General features: G+C 40.8%; 1 protein-coding gene across 10 annotated transcripts in view; it reads right to left on the reverse strand.

The window, feature by feature from the left end:
* The window catches only part of FGGY (FGGY carbohydrate kinase domain containing), a 276,235-nt gene that overhangs the window by 99,372 nt on the left and 155,071 nt on the right, over positions 1-21,792 (reverse strand). For 9 of the 10 annotated variants that reach the window (XM_065738156.1, XM_065738206.1, XM_065738165.1 and 6 more), the window contains 3 exons: positions 8,512-8,724; positions 6,628-6,739; positions 5,226-5,377 (listed from right to left, as the gene is read on the reverse strand). In XM_065738156.1, coding sequence (XP_065594228.1) covers positions 5,226-5,377; positions 6,628-6,739; positions 8,512-8,712 — 465 coding nt within the window. In that variant the 5' untranslated portion in view covers positions 8,713-8,724. Of the gene's footprint in view, positions 1-5,225; positions 5,378-6,627; positions 6,740-8,511; positions 8,725-13,346; positions 13,428-21,792 lie in introns of those variants that run through there. The other variant, XM_065738224.1, reaches the window with a different exon arrangement.

Below are 21,792 nucleotides of genomic sequence, written 5' to 3' on the forward strand. Positions count from 1 at the left end.
GTACTGTATTCATATCCTGCACTGCAACCTTCGAACTCACTTGTAAAGAAACTCATTCAACCTTTCAACTGAGGGGTACCCACGGATTCTTCTTTCTTTTAAAAACAAAACAATCACAGAATCATAGGGGTCGGAAGGGACCTCCAGAAATTGAGTTCAACCCCCTTCTAAAGAAGGAACCCTATGACAGGTCACACAGGTAGGCATCCAGCCGGGTCTTGAGTATCTCCATAGAAGGAGACTCCATGGCCATGGGCAACCAAACAAAAAATATGACACCTCCCAACACTTATTTTTTTTAAATCTTCAGCTAATTCTGAATATCTGTGGACAATAAGATTAAGAATTATGAAGCACAGTACCCTTCAATCTTCCTAGACAAGAAAGATACAAGTGAGAGGTGAGGAGAACTGCTATGGAGGTCAAGGAATGGATAGTGGAGGCCATTTCTGCCAAGTCAAAGGATTATCATAAAGCCATACTGCACAATTATTTTTATCATGTTATGCATACTATCACCTACTCACCTATAACTTGAACTGAAATGTACACGTGTAGAATTTCACATGACCTCTGCTATGCAACAGGATTTTTCAGAGACACATAGAGGAGCTTTCAGATTTGAACTTTAGTGCTTCGCTGAGGTAATCTATTTCTGAACTGGAAACTTCTGCTTTTACTAAGTATGCTATTTTCTCATAAGATTAAGCTATCATCAGACATCTAATACTAGTCAGAATGCTTGGTGTAAAGACCAGCTTCAAGGCAGGTAAGACAGCCTTGGGCAGCCTGCTCTAGTGTTGGCGACACCAGCCACTGCAGGGGGTTGGAACTAGATGATCTTCGAGGTCTTTTTGAACCAAGGCCACTCTATGACTCTATGTTTTTTTTCCCCACACCAGAAGTAAAATATGTATACAAACACCAAAAATCCCCTGACTTGCATTACCAATAGCACTGACTAAATGTGAATTGGAAGACACTAAATGTCACTACATACAGCTCTTGCATCCAAACTCTGCTGGCCACTGGATTAATTTAAGATGGCTTGAATTAGAATTTGTGCTTCAGAACAGGGCCTTGGTCTGTATTTCATGGCTGCTTATCAGACAAAGCCCACACATTCAGAAACCATCCCAAACTAGTGTCTGAGAAACCTAGATTGAAACCAGTAGGGACAGATGGAATCAGAATTATGTTTTACCATTTAGTGTAAAAACGAAAGCTGGCACGAGCATTCCAGTTCCATATCAGGTCAAGATCTAAGTCATCTGAAAATGAGACACACTCACTGAATAACAGTCTGCTTTTCCCTACTCAACCTGAATTTCAAATCCCCATCTCCCAGGCAATCTGTACAAACAGACTGAAGACAATGCACACACTCATGAGGATAGAAGAAACTGATGTCCCACACCCTATTCCAATTCAGACAAAGCAAGAACTTAAAACTTTTATCTCCCACACTTCAGAACTAATGCCAAACCATGTGACAGAGCCCTTATCAGACACCCAAGATAAGCTGCAGGCAGTATTGCTATCTTTGCCAGAACCAAGGGTGTAAAGTGATCAACTATTGGCTGCACTCAACTGGTAAAAACAAAAAACAACAAAAAAAAACAACCAACCAGACAAATAAACAAAACAAAAACACAAAAAAAGCCACCACCACAAAAAAGAAAAAACAAAAGCACCACTAACTGAACTACTATATTCATCTTAAGGCTGGAACTGGGTTCTTAGGGCTGAGGGGCCACCTTGGAAAGTAAGCTGTAAGGATAAGGCTACTGCCAAAAGTGGAAAGAAATGCTTTGGTGCATCACACTGCCTCCACAGCCAAGACACTGTAGACATTTGCAGGTGTTTCCAAATCCCTGAAGCAGCCTCAGGGTAGCACCAAAAATCAGGCAAATATCATAATCCAGGTCTGACGTAGCTACGTGCATGGCAGAAACACAGACATGCTATCAAAGGCTGAGTTAGCTGGAGCTGTAAAAAAGGATAAAGGAAAATCCCTGCGACTATTCATAAACCTCATCACATTGTAACAGAGTTGAGAGGTTTTCAGAAGTGCAGGTGTTCCAAGCATCCCAGCTGTTAATCCTCCTCTTTTATTTAAAGGCTATTTTGCTTGATTGGCAACTGCTACTAAAAGCCCGACTCAACAGCCCAAAGTCCAATCTATGCAAACATGTGTAAATTATGTATGGATTTTGATAGCAGAAAGCTGTTAAAGCATTTGCAAACAGTCCTTATGGAGAGTTCAGTTTCAAACTTGGTAGCTTGGATTCTATTCACTAAACATGGAGTGAGAGCTTTTTATTGCAAAAAATCTTAGTAGTTCCATTCAACAAAACAAAAGTCAGTTGCAAATGCAATAAGGGAGGGGACACACGTGAAAAAATATGTCGTTGCCAAACTAATGCCCTTCCACAGCCAGGAAAATAGATGTTTTAATGGTTTCTGCAAATTATCCCATCAGCTGGTAAGCTGCAAGCCATTGCTGTACAAAAACAAACTAAAAGATGCATAAAAATGTGACTGCAACTGAAGATGTGAACAGAAAGATCACTGAGCAGCGTGCCATAAAAATATGAAGAAAATAAGTCTAGAATTATCAATTTTAGTTATTAATTGCGAGGGACTTACGTAAGTCATTCACTTTTCTTTTTCCCCTCTGTAGGGCGGATCTTCTTTGCTCTCATTCACCACACTTAAATATGAGGTATGAAAATACACTATAGGAAAACTGCATTCCACTTCGGGACAGTTACTAAGCAAATACCTATTCCCAGTTCAGCATGCCCCACCCATCTGGAATATGCTACAGCATATGGGATGAATATTTTTCTTTTTTTAGAAATCACTGATTCATAATGCCATTAGTATGACAAAAATGTAACAAGCATCCTCCTGTTTTGGTACAAGCCACTATCAGACCTCCAGCCAAAAGTTAGTGAACTACTCTTTTTTCTTCCACCTTTGCAAGATAATACTGAAAACAACAGAAATTGAAGGAAATTATAGCAAGCTAAGTGTATTATCTGGTTCTTCTGAAAGATCCAGTAACTAAGGACTGCTTTCTTTTTCAATAAAGTTTACATTTTTACTTATCTTACTGAGTTCAGGAAGACTTTGTCAGAATTATCTTTCAGCTGGTTTCTAAATATTTGTGGAAGGATAATGATTCTTTTTTTCCAACATTATCTACAACATTCCACACTTAATTCAGCTGACAACATTCCAAATTCAAATGCAACTGCACCTACAGAAAATAGATTTACAAAAATCATGCATTCATTTTGGTTTCCACATATTGCAAATGGATCCTATCAGCCCAAGGGGCAAAGAAATAAAATGTTTTTCCTAAGTGGGCTACAGATGTTAATAAGAAAGCTGTGTAAGCTACCCAGTAGCTGCATTTAGTTGATCATCTACTGCAAAATGACCTACACACAAACTTCATGTGCACTAGTGACTTTGCCATACAAGCATCTATCTTCAGTCACAAACATCAGTACCCCCCAGTTAATCTCAGCCACTAGATGTCAGGGGGTAAAACGATTCAGCAGTGCTCAAGCTATATCGAATGTAGGCTAATACCATCCAAAGAGAAGATTGCAAAGAAACCTATTAGGTCCTCCACAGTTTTGTTTCTTAATTTGAAATCAAAATGTGATAGAGTGAAAGAATTAGATTAATAGAATATGCTCTGATGCCTCTACTTTCTAGAGAAGTTTCTATTCTCTTACAGTGAAAATGTAAAGAGATTAAAAGAAACACACCAGATAAAATACTACACAGAAAAGAAAAGCAAGAAGTTGTTAAGAATAACTTGCAATTTGGAAGAGTAACTGCAACATCCCTCCACAAATAAATACAAGTCATTTATAACAATAAAATTACAAGAGATAAAGACCAGTATCTACTTCTCATATAATTTAGTCAGCCCACTTGTCACAGTGAGCGAGGTCATCTTCAGTTTAAATTCTAGTAACAAAAGATGACAGAAGTAGAAAGCACAGTTAGGTCACCTCCCCCTTCTCCTTTCTCTTCAATTACATCCGTAACTTCAGAGTAAATTTGATAAGCCATATTCTTCAGGAATACCTAAAACTGTTTAGATGAAAATTCAAATAATAGAAATTCCTTTCCAGAAACACAATATCAGGTAATGATAAGAGAGACTTAGGGTAGGTTTCAGGAGGAAATTTTTCACTGAGAGGTTGGTGAGGTGCTGGAAAGAAGCTGCAGATGCCCCAACCCTGGTGGTGTTTTAGGCCAGGCTGGATGGGGCTCCAGGCAACCAACTCTAGTGACTGATCCTTGGGTGGTGACCCTGCCTGCAGCAGGGGGTTGGTGCTCCATGACCTTTGAGGTCCCTTCCAACCCAAGTCATTCCATTGAGACTGGTAGATAGTAATTTCCATTTGGCCTCTGTTAGAATGACAGCAAGCACCAACACCAAACATAAAAACCAGACCAGAGAAGGCTTTGAAAATTCAAGTGGTGAGCATTTTTTCTTTTATCTGACAGTTATTAAAAATCTGTACGTCACAGTGTAACACATAAAACACAAGACAGAAGTGGAGGTCCACATTTCGAACACAGCATCTTCCTTCTACAGATCTACTTTCTAGAGACAACATGCAACTAAATTGTTCAGCTCCTTCTTGGAAAGCTGATGAAGTTGTAACTAGCTGTAAGCTAGATTTCTCTATCAGCAGCCAAAGGCATCACACATTCCCTCACTGTTGGATGCAGTGTCTCAAAGACAGTACTTCTGGCAAGGATACCCAGCACTGAGACAACGCTGCTTTCATACTGATATAAAAACATCACAAAAGTGGAAAATAAATCCTTTTAAACATGTTCAGTTACAATATTTTAAGAATGTGTACACTTCCACAAATAAATGCTATGATACTTCCAAGGAAACGTTCATCACCTGCACCTAAACTACTAATTATATGTGATCTCAGTTACGTAAGAAAAGCATACCAAAAGTTTCAGTTGAGAAAAACTTAACTTTACTAAAATTAATTTCTAAATAATCAAGAGGCAAAAAATCTTAAAACATTATCATTGCATCCTAGGGCTGGCCTTACTTTGCACATGTCTGAGCTCAACATTAAGGTCAAGGAGATTTATTTCTGGAACCTCATTAACAAATAAAATGAGATTAATCTTTACTAAAAACGCTGTGCAATCTTAGAGGTACTCACTTCCTTTATCCACAGCAACTTAGGAGGTTGCATTTCCACAGACATCACGCCCCCAACGTAGCTCAGAATCCTGTGTTGTGTTGCATTGATGCGTTCTACTTGACTGACTGCACGGTGGTCCATCCACATAATAACATTCCTATTGTTTTGCCCTTTAAAAGACAATAACAGAAAACAAAGATCATTTTAGGTCTTGTATAACTCCACCTCAATGCTCTTAAGTTACTAGACTGTAAGCTGCATCACACTTACTACTCTGCATGGAAAACTCAAGCACTTAGATGTGCTAATAATTCACAGTAGATATCTAAACATAAAATTCTGGCCAACTTTTAAGGCATGCTGAAGGCTGAGAACACTGTCCAAAACTAGTCAGGATTGTGACTTTGAAAAGCTGTGCTCTTGAAAAGTATGTTTCATTCAAAGAACCTGTACTTGACATAGTATACATTTATTTCAAAACAAAAAAAGCATTTTGGTGTGGAATTAAACATATGACAGAATCTGAGCAATTAAATTATAAATTGAAATGCACTTGGCCAGTGAACTTGGCCATTTAATTAACTAGGGAGTTATAGGCATTCTTTTTCCTATTCTATTGTTAAGATAAAAGTACCCTTTCAAAAATACTTTCATGGGAGTAATTTACTAAAATGTGTTTATTTTGGATGTGAAAAGCAAAAGCATTCAGCAAGTCCACGTAACACATCAGAACAAAAAGCAAAAACCATTTAAAATAAATTAGCCTACAAAAGATCTACTAAATAGCTGAAAGAGTGATCCATGTGACACTTCACATTACGGTGCCGAGTACACCACACACTCAACACCACAGGAGAGCCACTCATGCATATTCAGTCCTGAAAACATTCTCCACGACAAGTCAGGTCTGTGAGGAATGATACCCTACTGAATATGGATTCAAATATAAAAAACTGCCTGAACTCAGATTAGTGCACGCTCAGTGTTACAATATTCTATCCATTCTTGTCCTTATGCTTGATAACGCTGTTTAAAGTTCCTGGGGATATAGGACAGCAAAAAGTGAGAACTGAATTTAACTCAGTAGACCAAAATTGCCCCAGACATCATCAGACACCAAAAAGATCAAAGATTCTCAAACTGAAAAATAAATAATATTTTCTAAATTTAACAAAGGACAGTTAGCTATTCTAATACTGCAGTTAGGCTATACTAACACTGCTTTAGCCAATGTGGACAGGTATTCACACACATGAGAGAAGCCAAGATTAGTGAAGTCAGAATGAGGATGACAAAAAATGAGTGGAGATTTCTCTAAGGGGCAGACTCTGTGATCCAATCTGAATGAATTTGATGCTAGGATGCCAAGCATTTAGCCAAATAGAGAGCAACCCAGCTCACTTTTGTGCTGGAGTCCTACCTTCAGAGTTGACTGCCAAAGGTTGGAACTGTTTATCCAGGACAACAAGGGAACATGTAGCATCAAAGCCAATCCCTCGAATCTGGCTGGCATCAACACCACAGACAACTTTCTGCAAACATATAAAGCATGCATAAAACGTGAGCAAATACAAAGAAAGCCATATACATGGTCTACCACGTGAACTAATGAATGCAGAAAACAATTTACATGTTAGAAATACAAACTCAAACTACAGAAATTTAGACATTCAGTACTCCTTAATATCAGTCTAAAGGCTAAAAACGAAGCCAATTTTCAAAATTTATTTGGTTTTCAAAAGTGTATTCAAATCTACACAAAACACTCTTTAATGGGTTTTAAATATTTCCAGGACTGTTATCTCTTTCCTTAAAGTTCTGTTGCATATGAAACCTGGGGACAGGATTAGGGTTATACACTTCCTTCACTCATTTGCCACCTGCAAACTGAATCATCTTATCAAAGGGCTCTGGTCACACCATGCAGTTTTTGTCACTAAATGGAAGGTCCCAAAAATAAGCTGCCATCAAGATGGTCAAAGCCTATAGCAGTGCTAATACATCTGCAACACATACCTTTCCAAAAACTCTGCTATCAAGAGTTTGGAAAGCATACTTGTCAGAAAAATCTGAAAAACTCATCACACCAAAGGATTTGAACCTCGTGGCTTCAAGCAGCACTGGGGAAAAATATATGACAACCGCATGGATCAAGTGGCAAGCGAGGTTGCAAGACATCCAAAACGTAACGCAGTAATAAATTGCCACTTCTCAGCAACAATAAAAATATCATTACCTTAATTAGTACTATAACGAAAGACTTCAGACTTGCCACAGTGCCAGTGTCTTATTGGCTCTGTAAAGCCAAAGTTCCAGAGAACACAGTTTATTGCTTAAATATAAGAGACTGTATTTAAAGAGCAAGAAAAAAAAACAACTCACAAAGAGAAAAATCACATGACTTGCTCTGCCTGTAACATCACACTGCTTTTCCCTATCATTCCTGCCACTGTTCCTTCCCCTCCTCTCACCACTTGTCTCCTTCATCTCAGAGCATTTCTGCAGAGCTCACCGATGTTTGAGAAGTCTGATCAATAGTAAGAGAATGAGTGAAATGCCATCTGCAAATTACAAAGCGTATCATTAATATTTTAAAAAAATAACCTTAGACCACGGAGTAGGCTGTGGCTTTATTAGGGAGGATGAAATGGTCTGCATGTAAACTTCCAAGCAAGGCCAGTCACTTACTCCCACCATTAGCACGTACAGGTGGATCCTTGGATCCCTTATAAAAAGGCTTATTTCAGTCTAATTTTTAGCTTGATACAATCTACAAATATATAAAATATATTTCAGTTTTTTAACGCCAGACAGATATCTTGACTAGAATCACAGGTGAGAGACATCATACTAGGCACCATCCATAAAAACAGACTGAACTTCTCCACAATGACTGCTCCTTTGTGGCTGCAGTGCAACACGATGCACCCTTCTAAAGGTATGCATTATCAGATTCTGAGTAAAGGAAGTGCCTGCAGCTAAAGCATACAGCACTGAAACAAAAACCCCTGATGGGAACCCTGAGGGCAGTGGGGAAGTCCTCCCTTAGACATAACAACTAAAAGGAAAGGCTTTCCTTCTCTTCTTACTTACAGCACTCTGGCCTTCTGCTCCTCACCTAGACAACAGACAGAGGGCAGCTACACTGATCCTAAAGATGCCTTGAATGTATGAAGGTGATTACACGCTATGCAGTAATGCATCAGAACAGAATGTTAAAAGACAGTGACTGGAAGACTTCCAACTCCCAAAACTTGAAGTGCTGCTTGAAACACATCTCCTTCATTTCCTTTTCTTCAGGTACCTTGGTGACTGCACAACAAGCAGCCCATATGTCAGCAGAGGATTGCTCATAGTGGTCTGGTTGAGGTTCCCAGATTTGGATTGGTTGCTCTGCATGCGTCGCTACTGTCCCCAACTCATCGACCAAAGCTGCACGAACGCTTGCTGATCCAACATCAATCCCAACATAGTACTTCACTGAAGTTTGCCTCTTACTGTGCATTTTCAACAAATTCTGTGAGGAAAAACAAAATGAATAAATAGAGTTTAAAAACAGATAAAATGACAAGAAAGTTGTGCTGAACAGGAAAAGAGAGATGCTTGGTAACTTTTTTGCAGCAAGTCTTCAGATAGCATTTGTTAATTAATTTGAGTTCTCGGGTCTTGCACGAGTTGTTCTGTTTTTATCTAAAGTATCTGCAACTAGCTCTAGAGAACCTGAGGGGGTTGGACTGAATGATCTCCAGAGGTCCCCTTGAGCCCCTACAGTTCCCTAATTCAGTTTGATCTAAGCTGCACGGTACAGCACAGAAGCTCCTGAAAAAGAAAGCGTAAACTTGCATAAGTACTGACATAAAGGCAACAGGAGCAGCAATACAAAAAGATGGATAATACAAAGAAATTAAAAAATGGAAGGCTCGCCCATCTCTAAAGATTGACACTTGCAGAAAAAAATCCACAAAGAGGGATCTCCAACAAGAAAAGCTCCCTTGCTGGCAGTCAGCCCTTAAATGGGGGGGCCTAAAAGGGGTTGAGCCTGGCTCCAGCCCTTCTGGTCACACAGATGAATTGCATTCACCTGTGCTCCCAGAGCTGACCAGGTCTTTTCTCCAGCTGCTCAATCAGTGGTTGAGGCTGAGACTCAGCAGCTGCCACACAGCATTTAAGGATGCAAGCTCTGATAAAGCTCATGCATGCTTGGAACTGAGCAGCAGTTATACACTATCAGCCCTGTATAAAGGGAAAAAGAAGGGAGGAGACAGAAGGTAAAGGAAAAAGTATGGATGCAAACTCAGTAGTAACCAGGGGCTGATGCCTCACATGTTTAACCCAGAGGCTCCAATGTTTTCCTGAATTCTGGCAGATGGGGAGGCTGCTAACAAGGGGTAAATTGGATTCACTTGTGAAAAAGACAGGACCTAACTCCACAGCCATATCCATGCATCGATGCAAACAAATCAGACTCCTGAAGCAGTGAAAGGGATTGTGTGCCTGGCCCCACTGAACTCTGAACTGGAGCAGGGTGAGGAGTCAGGAGCTGATGCCTCCTCCCATGTAGCCAACAAGCCAAGGAGTGGCACATCACTGCTGGACGAGACAGTGAGTCAGGCTGAATTCTGCAAAGACTGAAAACCGTTTCCTCCTCCCCCCCAAAAGTGGTGTGATGCTGATAATTAAAATAACTAAGTGACTGTCTGGCTCATGTCACCCAACTTCGAACCCTGCAAGGAAAAGGGGAAAAAAAATCAAACTGAACAATAAACTGCTTAGGTTTCTAAGAGCTATCCACTAGGAATCCACGTGATTTTAAAGACTTAGAAAAGAACCTGCTGAGATCACTTCATATTAAGTTATGAGAGCATCCCAGGAAATCTGTGCCTGCTTACTGGCAACCAGAAAGAACAAAGTGAGCCTAAATTGATTGATTTAATTATTCACAATGAGTTGCTTACTTCACTGTATCACATTTAAATAAATGACATTTTATATAGTGACAAATGCACTGTACTTAATTTCTAAGCTTACCCTTAATTAATAGTTAACATTTAATCAATCTGGGAATTGCTAATTAAGAGCTGATACGAAGTATCTGACAGGTCACACAAGCACCACGTCAGTGCTTGTATGAATCTCCCATCAAGCTCTGAACCATGCAAAACTCAGCTGGCACCTTCAGAAAAGGAAAATATCACATCATTGTTTACAGAGCACCAAAACAGCTGTACCTGAAGCCAGCCCAGCTATCCCAAGCAAGTGACCCGGAGGACATCAGCATGTGGAAGACTGGCTGTTCAGGTGGAAGGACACGGGAAGAGGAGGAAAGATCCTAAACAGCACTCCTCAGCAGAACAGTAGGGTTGCTCACATTTCAAATGAGCCCTATTTGGAAATAACTGATTTTAGTGGCTTAGTATACACAGAGCATGACTGGAACCCAAAACTCTCAGTCCTCTTTCTATCTTCCCACAGTAACAGATGATCATACAGCCACATCAATTGCACTTCATTTTAGAAGTAATGTTTGTACACTAAAGCACCTATCACACAGCATTCTGCGTGCATAACAGTAGGGTCACTAGAGCATGCTGTAACATCATTAGCTTTTAAAAATAACAGAAACTAGATTTAAGAATACAAAACAAAAATCAAAGCCAGAGGGTACACTGCAGTAGTGTCAGAAACCCGAGCCACTCTCCTTCAGCATCCTGATTCTGTGCAATGCACGCTAATCTTGCTAAGCAAGGTCATCTGCTCAAGAGATGAGCAATCAGCTAAAAATAATGGTGTGCCATGAGGCTAACACCTAGGAATATTGGCAAGAAAGCTCACTTCATTTTCTTGGCCCTGGCTCTATGACCTGGTCAGGCTGACAAAAGCTAATGCCTCTGACAAAGAGAGGACAGAGATTCTCCTGCTATCGGTGATTAATACTGCATCTGTCAGCTGGGATACTCACAGCACTCTGCGTCTTCCTCTAAGCCCTTGGCTGTATAAGGAGTTTTAAAACATTCTTATCAACAGATGACATTCACTTTTTAATTTTGCACTCGGCCTCCCCAAAGCTGAAAAGCCTGGCTGCAGGTGCTGCTAGCTACCTGCTTGAAAGCTTACAAGCAGGAAGGCACAAAACTATTCCTGCTGCCACCTCGTGCATTTCCCAGTTCTCCCCTCGTTTGGCACTGCCCTCAGCTGCTGACTCAAAAGAAGAGAATAAGCCGCAAGTTGCAAAGCTGATTTTTTTGTTTCTGTTATAACATAGGCAAATCTTTCTTGCTTTTCACAAACTGCAAAAGGAGTACTTCACTTTACATCCTGCCTCATCACACAGCATCACTTCCAACTACTTCCCCTCCCTGTATGGCAACATCCATTTCAGCTTATTAATGTATTTTGCTGGTTAGAGAACAAATTTAACAGATGTTGGAGAATTAAGCTCATAGTACCTCCTACTCAGCACTTACAGCTTTGCATTGGATTCTTCTCACAAACATTTGAGATCTGGAACCCAATCAGCCCATGTAATGTTTACTGTACTTTTTTCCTTACTAAGCAACCAGGATGCACACATGTGAGCAGGACGCCAAGTTTGACTGTGTGCTCAAGCAGCAACCATCAGTTTATGAATATACCTTATTTTATTTCTCTAAATTGATGGACATGAGCAAGAAACAGTCATGTGATAGACTTGAAATGTGAGCACAACAGACCTACTAGAAATTGTATTTCTCCAAGCAAAAGTCACCCAGAATTATAAAGAAATTCTTTGCTATCTTACAGAAAAAGGCTAAAAGTAAAAGGAAACCCTTCTTCAAGCACAGCAAACAGCCAATGCTGTACAAAGTACTGCATCGCTAAAAAAGGATCTGATCTGCTTGCAAAAACATCAGTGGATGCCAAGGGCTTTTCTGGAATGCCACTCACATTCCACAGGAAGCACTGTCATCTCCAGGTCACAAGTGTCACCAACCAGGGACACTGCCTAGAGGTGTTTCTTGAGGACCTCTGAACTCCGTAATGAGGTTGGCTGAAAATATTCAGCCGAAGTACTTTATTAAGAATTTGAAGATCGATGTTCTCATTCTGAATATTCCTTCGGTACAGGAGGAGAGTCTAAATTAGAAATGGAAGAAATGGACCTGAGAACTGGAAGAAGCTCTCTCCAGCTCTTCTCTCTCCAGCACAAACTTCCTGTTCTGGAATCTGGACACCAACATTTATTGCCACGTGCAAATGTAATTTAGTTTTGCAGTAAAACTCCATTTTGCATTTTCTATCTATTGGAATCTTCGCATACAGTTTCTGCAACCCATATAATAAAAATAAAGAAGCAGAAAAACAGTTGAAGACAAAAGTCCTGCAGGTGAACAGTCACAAGTCAACTCCTTGAGCTAAAAACACACCAAACTATTCAATGCATGGATGATGCACATCTATGTGGCAGACTTGTGATGTATCTGAGACACAGCAGGCAGGCTCCTGCAGCCAAGAAACAAAGGCCCTGAGAAGTCCAATCCAGCTTCGCCTGTCTGCTACAGACTGGGGCCTCCATGTACAAGCTTTCATTTGAGCTTGCAAATGGAAAGAGAAGAAGAGAGAAAAATAACACATTTTAAAAGGCATCTCCAGCTTAGCTATGTTATAGTCCATGACTAAAACTGCTAACGTAGGACAAGCCAAATTTCCCTCCCAACACTGAAGAAGCAATAGTCTTTGCAAATCACAGCAGGGACAGAATGCCTTTTCAAACAGGCGTTCCTGATCAAAGAGCTGCAGCATAACATAAATATTTACACAGCCCATTAAATAATAGTCTATATAAATATTATCCAAAATGTACATGCTGGAAACAACAGACTTCCCAGTTCAGACTTACACAAATGTGCTAGTTTTCCAGCATAGACAATGAAAAATAATAAGAAGAATAATAAAAATAAAAGCAGAAAAAAGGGTGAAACTGTCACTTGAAACAATATTTGGGTATTGGTTTTTTTTAAAGAGGGAAAATCCTTAACACTGTTCACATTAATTTAAAAGGACTAACTACGAACTAAGCAACCAGGTGGCTGATCATAATAGCTAACCACTAAATTCCATCTCCCCTACCTTATTTCATGGTTATCAGTCTGCAGGACGTACCTTTCTGTGAAAGCTACAGGACAAGAGGGCTGCACTCTGGCATGTACGCAGGCTGAAGCTCAGCAGAAGTATTTATCAGCTGCAAGTATAGCTTTAGTGGTTTCATGAGATTAAATAAAAGGAATTGTGAAGGACTGGCATGTCTCCTTTAAACTTTGATCTTTGGAACGCTGCAGGCTGCCCAGAGCCAGAGATCATGGGTAAACAGTATGTTTTTAGTGGTGCAGCTGTGCTTTTCTATGGATTACTGGGGAAAAGATTAACAGGCTCAAATCAAGCTTCATAATCTTAGTGTGAAAAGATCTAAATATGTTAAATAAAAGATGTTTGTCAGTTGTAGAAAGGAGATTAAATGAAAGAAGCATTTTTGACATTACATATGAAATTCAACACTGCTGCCTTTCTAGGGTTCCAGTAAGCTAACAGAACTGGTGGCAGAAGAGAGGCAGTCTCTGCTTGAACATTCCTTTTCCAGGATCTTTAATTCCTGTGTGGATGTGAAGAGACAAAGGAGGTGCATTTCTGTGGGAAAGTGAGAGCAGATGGAAGTGCTGAAGGCCAGTACTAATATAGAATAATACCCTTCGCTGCCCAAGGGACTGCGCTGTAGCTATCAACAAGCACTTATTTGTCTGCTATCCAACAGCAAATGAAACAAAACCAAGGAACAGCAGCACACCTCACCTCCCCTTTCTCTTCCCAAATCAAGCAAATACAGGAGATCTCTGAGATTTCAAAATCTGAGGATCACAACACTAGAGCAAATGAAAGCATGCAGGAAGAAGTATGCTATCATGGTCTTTTTCATTATAAACCGAATGCTCTCCATCAACTGTTCATTCCCTAGTAAATTCTGTGGAGCCTTTTCACATCCTAGAACAAGGGGGAACAGTTGAACACAGTGGAATGACCTCACTTTGGTGGCAGAATCAGACCCCAACACCTAGTTCTGTAACACTCAGACTGTTCCTCCAAAGCTCTCCTACTTGCCCTGCCCCCAGTGCTGTAACATCATCTCAATAAATCCTACCACAGGTCTGGAAATATTCTACTACTTTCTAGTATCTGCTTTTTTCCTCTCTATAAATTATTCACTATGTACTAATCTTCTGTAATGTCTCTCCATATCTTTTTTTTTTCCCCCTCTCTGTGTCCAAGACAAAACCATTACTTCATCACTACCTTCTGCCCTTTAATTCTATCTTTTGTATTTTAAATACTTTCAAGCCAAACCACTTTCATCTACTCCGACAAAAAGCACATCATGTCCTGGTTCATCCTGCTGTAACTTCACAGACCACGCCAAGCTAAGTTGCTTGAAACAACAAAGTAACATGCAGCACTAAAAGAAAAATGACTAAGCAAATTATTCCAATAAATGAGATCCAAAATTCATTTATTTTCAGTTGCTACTGCTTAGCTAGAGATCTCTCAAGAACAGCAGAAAGACGTCAGCATGACCACTGTCAACAAAAATCAAGCTCGTTGATGTTCAGCAGAGTTGCTGCATTTCTTCAGAATCCACTCTCTTACAGATTTTCTCTAACACAGATAATTGATCCTGCCCTTCCAGGTCAACTCCTGAGCTCACGCTGGATGATACAGTCCATATTGCCACTGATGAAATAAGAGCAATACATGTGGAACCCTGATTACAGACAGGCACATGACTGCACCAGTTCAGCTGAAGGAACCCGTTAGTGCAGCATCCTACCACAAACAGCAGAAGCCCTGTACAGGAACTGCTGAATCACAGCCTGAACCACTACTGATCACCTGAGGTGAGAACTGAGTCAGCCACGGGAGCACAGGTGAAGGCAATGCACCTGTGTGACCAGAAGGGGTGGAGTCTGGCTCCACCTCTCCCAGACCCCATTTAAGAGCTAACCACGAGTGGGGAGGGATCTCTTTCTGGAGGTTACTCCTTTAGAATTTTCTGTAGTGAGCCTAGGATACAGGTGAACATTTTCTTTTATTTTGATTATCTCTTTTCCAACATGATAATCTAACTGTACTATCTTAGTTAGCTACAGTACTATTTAGCATTATTCATTTTGCTAAACATACAATCCCCGAGAAGAGCATGTGCCTTCCCTTTGCATGCGGTGATACATCCCTATGGCACCCTCATCTCCAGCAGAGGCATCTGCTGAGCCCAAAATGCTACTTTTAGTGTTAACACACCTTGAAATCTTTTTCCTCTATCAGTTTATTTGTGTTCTTTTGGAATCTGGGGTATTATGGTAATGAGTTATCAAGTTTTGTGTCAACAACTCAAGAGAAAGTAGTATCTTGTGATCAGGTCAGTCCACCTGCTAGCTCTGTGTGATGTGCCCAAGATCTTGAGCTAGAAGAGACATTAAGCCATTGTTCCCTGTTTACCTTCTCCATGCGGCCATCATAACTTCAGCATTCTGAATTAGAGTGCTTGTTGCAACTATCTGCAGGCTATGAGTGATGAGCAAAAACTTACAACCTTATGGTGGTTGGACACTTGAGAATGCCTTTTCCTGCTCTCTGGCTGGTTGGCCTGTTTGCAGATGTGGCAATACTAAGTACAAAGATACAGTACAGTAGTAAGTATTAATGAAGAGTGTGTAATGACAACTTTGAGTTCAGCTATGTTCACAGCAGGAAAATAACGTGTTGATGTCAACTGCCAGGAACAGAGGTGCTGCTCAGGAGCACAGAGGTGCCTATGAAAGGTCAGGGACTTCAAATTAAGGGCATTTCTCAATGCACTGGCCACCAAGGAGTGTTTGCACAGAGGAATTTAGCCTGCAGAAGACTAGAGACTGCTACTCACCCTGGCCTTCTTTGGAAGGAAGCTCAGTGCACCCTGAGATGCTTTCCACTGCAACCAGCAGAGACAATGCTGTAGGATGCCTCACCAATGCCCAGACCCTGGCCACAATCAGAACAAACACCAACTAGTTCTCCCACACCGAGATTTTTCTACTTCTCAGTGGTAGAACTGAGCTGCTCCACTTCTTCCCAGGCTTGCAACTATGCCTCACAAAAGCAGTCAGTTCAATTCTCTGCTCCACTGCTTGTCTGACTGCAGGAACAGCAGGAAGCAGCTGCAGCCAGGAGCTCCCAGGAAAATGGAAGGCCGAGCAAAGAACCACAAGAACACATAAATTAGAGATTTAAATTAGAGTGAATGCACAAGTTACAAGGGAAATCCAACAGCTCCAACTCTCACTGGGCCTATGTTGGCCCTGCCTGGATGGGGCATCACTTCCAAAGAAGGGTCAGATCCTGCATCCACTGAAGTAAGTGGCAAAACTCCCATCTATATTAACAGTTTGTGATTAGACTCCTGATACTTGTGAACATCGCAGGTGCACTCTCAAGCTGCAGGATTTGAACACTTGCCATAACCTACAGTTTGTCAAACAGAGGAAATGTTGATCGGCTCGTGCCAAGACACATTTCTCTTGCTGGAAAACCTATGGAATTAGGAGGGTATAGAGCTGCATTCTTTCTTCTCCACACCCTGAAAACTACAATCATACAACACGTGCACACCAACTACATAGATCACTCCGTCCTTGATGCTGCAGCTGCGTGCATCTCTGAAGGCTGTTCTAAGGATCTGGCAGTCAGGCATGTCCCAAATGGTGCTGCAGAATGCTAGAAGCTCTGGAAGAAGTCATTCTTGCTTACATTGATTGTGAGGGGAAAAAGCACCATCTGGCTATTGTAGAAATTATAACTGTAACAGCTTCAGGACTAGCTGAGGCAACAGGCTCCAAAATGACTGACAGATCCAAGTGGTTGGACCCATCCAGTCATTTATGTAATGCTAAGGAAGACCTTTCTTATCCACGGCTGCCACTCTAACCTAACCCACACTGGGCATGTAGAACAGCATCAGTTCACTACAAAAGTGCCAGGTTGCTATTTGTGACTTTTGAGAGGTTTTTTTATTCTACTCTATGTTAAAACTGAAATGATGAAAACAGAAGTCATGTAGAAACATCTCTAGCATAATGTTAAGTTATGAAAGTAATTTGCTTAAATTGTAAAATAAAACTTAGGAGTAAAAGGCAATTCAAAAAGCATGGACAGCTCCTATAGCCATACACACTCTAGCTTTAAACAGCACTCTGGAGCAAATAAGCCTTGGGATCATAGAGAATCACCAAGGTTGGAAAAGACCTGCAAGATCATCCAGTCCAACTGCATCAATCATGAGCTTCAATGCAGGTACGTAAGTTTACCTGGATAAATGAGGTTATTATGCTACTGTAAATAAGTTAGTCAACTTTAGGCTAGTGCTGGCACTGTAACTTTTTGCACTGGTAGTGTTCAGTGCTACATCAAGGATGAACTTGGCCCTCGCTGTGCAGTTATGTATCAGTAGATCTGTATAAAAATAATTTGCTCTGAGTTCGTAGCTTTATGAAATGACAAAACATCAAAATTAGCATTTTGGCTTAAATCCACTGCCTTTCCCATCAAGGCTTACACATTTAAGCAACATCTGAACCAACCGTCTATAATGACTCCTGGCAGATCCTGGAACACTTAGGCCAGTAGGTAGATGCCACAGTGAAATCAATTTTTAAAGGCACACCATAAACCTCTTCTATCAAAACGCTCAGCCCAGGAGCAAGCACATCTATTAGCCAAATGCTGGGTTTATCATACTGCATTTGTTCACTCTTCCATAGTAGGAGTGTGGAAAGATCAATGGTCCTAGGTAATCTGCCATTTTAAAATTAACCATTTATTTGGCCTACAACACGAAGAACTCTAGCCTTGAAGCTCCTCTCACAGACACACATGAGCAAGTGAGGCTGTGCATTAGGTTAGGTTAAAGAAATACATTATCCCCAGAAGTCAGATCTCTAGATGCAGCATATGAGTATAACATGCCTACAAGAATAACATCTGTTCATCTGAATGCAGTGAATTATCTTCCTCCTCCCTTCTCCCTACATACACAGCTTTTTTGGTGGACGGGGTGTGTTGGGAAGGGTATTGGTTTCAATACATGCAAAATCTGCCTTCTTAATGACCTTATCAGACTGGTAATTTTGAACTCCCACAAGAACAATATCAAATGGGCATCAGGCCAATGCTTTTCTGTAAGTTCCCTTTGGTGACTTTTGAAAATACCTCTGAAGCCACCAACTCCTAAACTTGCTTGAATCGAACAGCTGAAGGTCACAGACTTTCCAACTTCATTTTATGTACAGTTTGAGTACTTTCCACCTCACATGTGGAAATACAAAGGGAAACATAGACAGCCCAAGACAGCGACCTGAAGGAATTAACAAGGAGCAAACACAATGCTGACCAAAGACTTCCCTTTAGAAATTAAACTCAGAAACTCATTTCTACAAAGACCATGCCACTGCTGTTGACTTTGCATGCCAGGCACTTCAGTATTCCAGTGGCATGTACGAGGGAAAAATTGCAACTTGAATAATTACTAAAACCCAAGATACAATACAGAAACATACAGGGGAGCTGTTCTGATTCTCTCCTGTAAACCCATGAGTTCCCAGATGGCAGACCAACCCCTAACAGAAACAAAAGGAGGCTTAAATAAAGCTTACAGGAAGAAAGAAGACAGACTTACAGAGGAAATATGTGAAACAAACGGTGTGAGGATCTTTACTCGGGAGGTCGATGATTGATTGAAAAGAACTGGTAATTTCAAAAGGTAAGTTATGAATAGCACCGTAGCAAACACACAGCAATGTGACAGAAGTGGCTACGAGTACACAAGAAAGCTTCCCTGCATACTATAGGTTTATTTAGCCTCTCCTGATGCTATAAATTGATTTCTGCCCTGGTTCTTACAGCTGGGAACAGCTGTACCTACAAGAATCCAATTCCCTCTGCTTTCTACTTCCACCCTCTTGTCCCAGGCACCTCTCTCACAAGAGAATAAAAAACACAAAGCCTTTTTTGCCCTATCCCGATATGGGGGAGCTCGAACTGGAAACGCCCCAAGAGATGAGGGCTGTGAATGGGTGCTACACACGAGAGTTTGGGATTCAAAGTGAAAATAATGTCCTGACAGAAAGCAGCACTGTACAAAAGTGGGATCTTTGTGCAAATCGACTTTCCATTGGGAGTACCTTGCATCTAGACAGGGAGGGAAGGGACACGAAACCCACACTGAAATATTCATTGTTTTCCTGCCTTAGTCCAAATGTTTTGCTTTGAACAGATAGATTTAAAAAACAAATGCCACTCTCCTGGCAGTAATTCCAAGTCAGCTCATTGCACCGTGGGAGTTTGTGCTCTCATGCTCTACTTCAAGCCCCAGGAGGTCTGCAGCTTCTGCAGTGGGATGCAAATGTGTCTCCTGAGCTGTGCACATCACCATCTGAGTCAGACCCGGCATGCAGGACCTGGCCCATGGAAAATGTCTGCAGAAGGGACTGAGTGGCAAAATGGGCCACAGGGAGAAAGTGCAAAGAGCATGGACACAAGCTGTTTCACGTTAGCTCAGTGATCCAAAACAAAGTGCTGTGACTGTGGATTTGACAAGAGGTTTTGTTCAGCTGAGAAGCAGTTAAATGAAACCCAGGGAAATGAACCCAAGGGTCTTCTACTATCCTTGACAGTCAAATTCTATAAGCTGTTTCATAAACACGCTGTGCTCCAGTTAATATTCCTTGCTCTTCACCCCCCAACTATCACTCTTCTTTACTGTTCTGTTCCAGAATCCCATTTCATTAAAAATAAAAGTTGTCATTTCTGTCCTCCATACATTCATAGCTGGCTGACACTTTCTTCTAATATAAATAACACTTGTTCTCCTCCCACAGTGCATTTATACACACAGTTTAAATCCTCACTTGGCCTTTGTTTTGCAAAGTTAAACATCAACCACTTAGTTTCTTTCATAACATTAATGTTTGCACTACCTATAAGCTTTCACTACACTTGTTTCCATCAGAATTCATTTTTTTTCTGCACCTGAGTGATCATAGCACACCACCATGGATAATGTTGAAACACTGACAGCAGTGTCTTGTCATTGACTCATGTAGTGGTAATAACAACTCCCTAAGCACCCTTAGTTACACAGAGAGATCAACATTGACATTTTTATACCTATATCACACTGGTATCTCAATTTTTCCATTTTTTTTCCTCCAATTCTTATCAAGAAGAGGGGGAAAAATATGTATCTCATTTGAGTTGGAAGGGACCCTTAAAGGCCACCTGCTACCACTCCCAGCAATGAACAGGGACACCCACAGCTCCACCAGGTGCTTGGGGCCCCATCCCCTGACCTTGGGTGTCTGCAGGGATGATGGGGCACCACCCTTCCCTGAGAGCCTTATGCCAGTGCTTCACCACTGTGATCATAGAAGGATGTACAGCACAGTGAGGTGTTATCAGCAAACTTGCTGAGGGTGCACTTGATCCCACTGTGAGTGTCACTGATGAAGATATTAAAGAGCATCAGTCCCAGTACTGACCCCTAAGGGACACTGCTCGTGACTGATTTCCATCCAGACATTGAAACATTGACCACTGCTCTCTGAGAAATCTATAAATACACAACGTTCCCTTAATACATTTTATATTTTTACATTTCATGGCGGTTCTGTAGTTCTCACATGGATTATTTCCAAGTGGGGTGACAGATATTTCCAAGAACAGTTACAGGATCTCCAGTCCCCAAAATCAAAATCACAGAAAAGTTGTTTTTAAAATGAAAGAATCAAAGTTGAGGTTTCAACACACACTCCCATGAGCACTTGAGGTTTAATTCATTACTTCTTTGAAATATTCTGAGAACAGAGGGTTAAGAGGTGTTATATTACTGCAGACTAATGATGATTAATTTGTGTTGCACATCAAATGCAGAAAGTGTAGATATGTGTACACAGGATCTCCTATAATTCCAAAATCTATCTGCAGACCTGAAAATATTGCTTGGGTTTATGTGCTTTAAATGGAGCCCAAGTTTTGCTTCAGACATTACTGCTTCAAATAACCTTCCTTTGTTTCAGAGATTTGGGCCAGATTCGCTTGAAAAGTATTGTTACCTTTTCATCTGAGGGTAACTAAAGGAAATTTGCTTTTAAATGTGCTTTCTGAGAGACATGAATGTTCTTTTCTATCTCATGATTACCCAAAGCCCGTATTTTAAGCCACGGAGCTACTTCAGGTAGCGTAAATCAGCCTTGCTCTGATATGGCCTGAAGTCCTCTCAACCAGCATTGCAGAACAATTTAGTGCTTTCAGATGACAGTTGGCATCTTTGAAATATTCTCTTTTACAGAACTAGACTAGATGTGACACTTGCTGGAGAAAAGATCTTGCATAAATCTGTCCAAAAAGACTCAGTTAATCATATTACTTCACTAGCAGTGGTGACCTTTGGGGGCCAAAGTCCAGACAGGTTGAGAAATGGCACATGAGTACATAAAGGTGACAATTCCATTAACTGCCATCAAATATGAAG

This window comes from Cyrtonyx montezumae, unplaced genomic scaffold (assembly GCF_038088225.1).
Source record: "Cyrtonyx montezumae isolate F1298 unplaced genomic scaffold, pur_monq_1.0 scaffold_1, whole genome shotgun sequence".
Classification (NCBI taxonomy): Eukaryota; Metazoa; Chordata; class Aves; order Galliformes; family Odontophoridae; genus Cyrtonyx; species Cyrtonyx montezumae.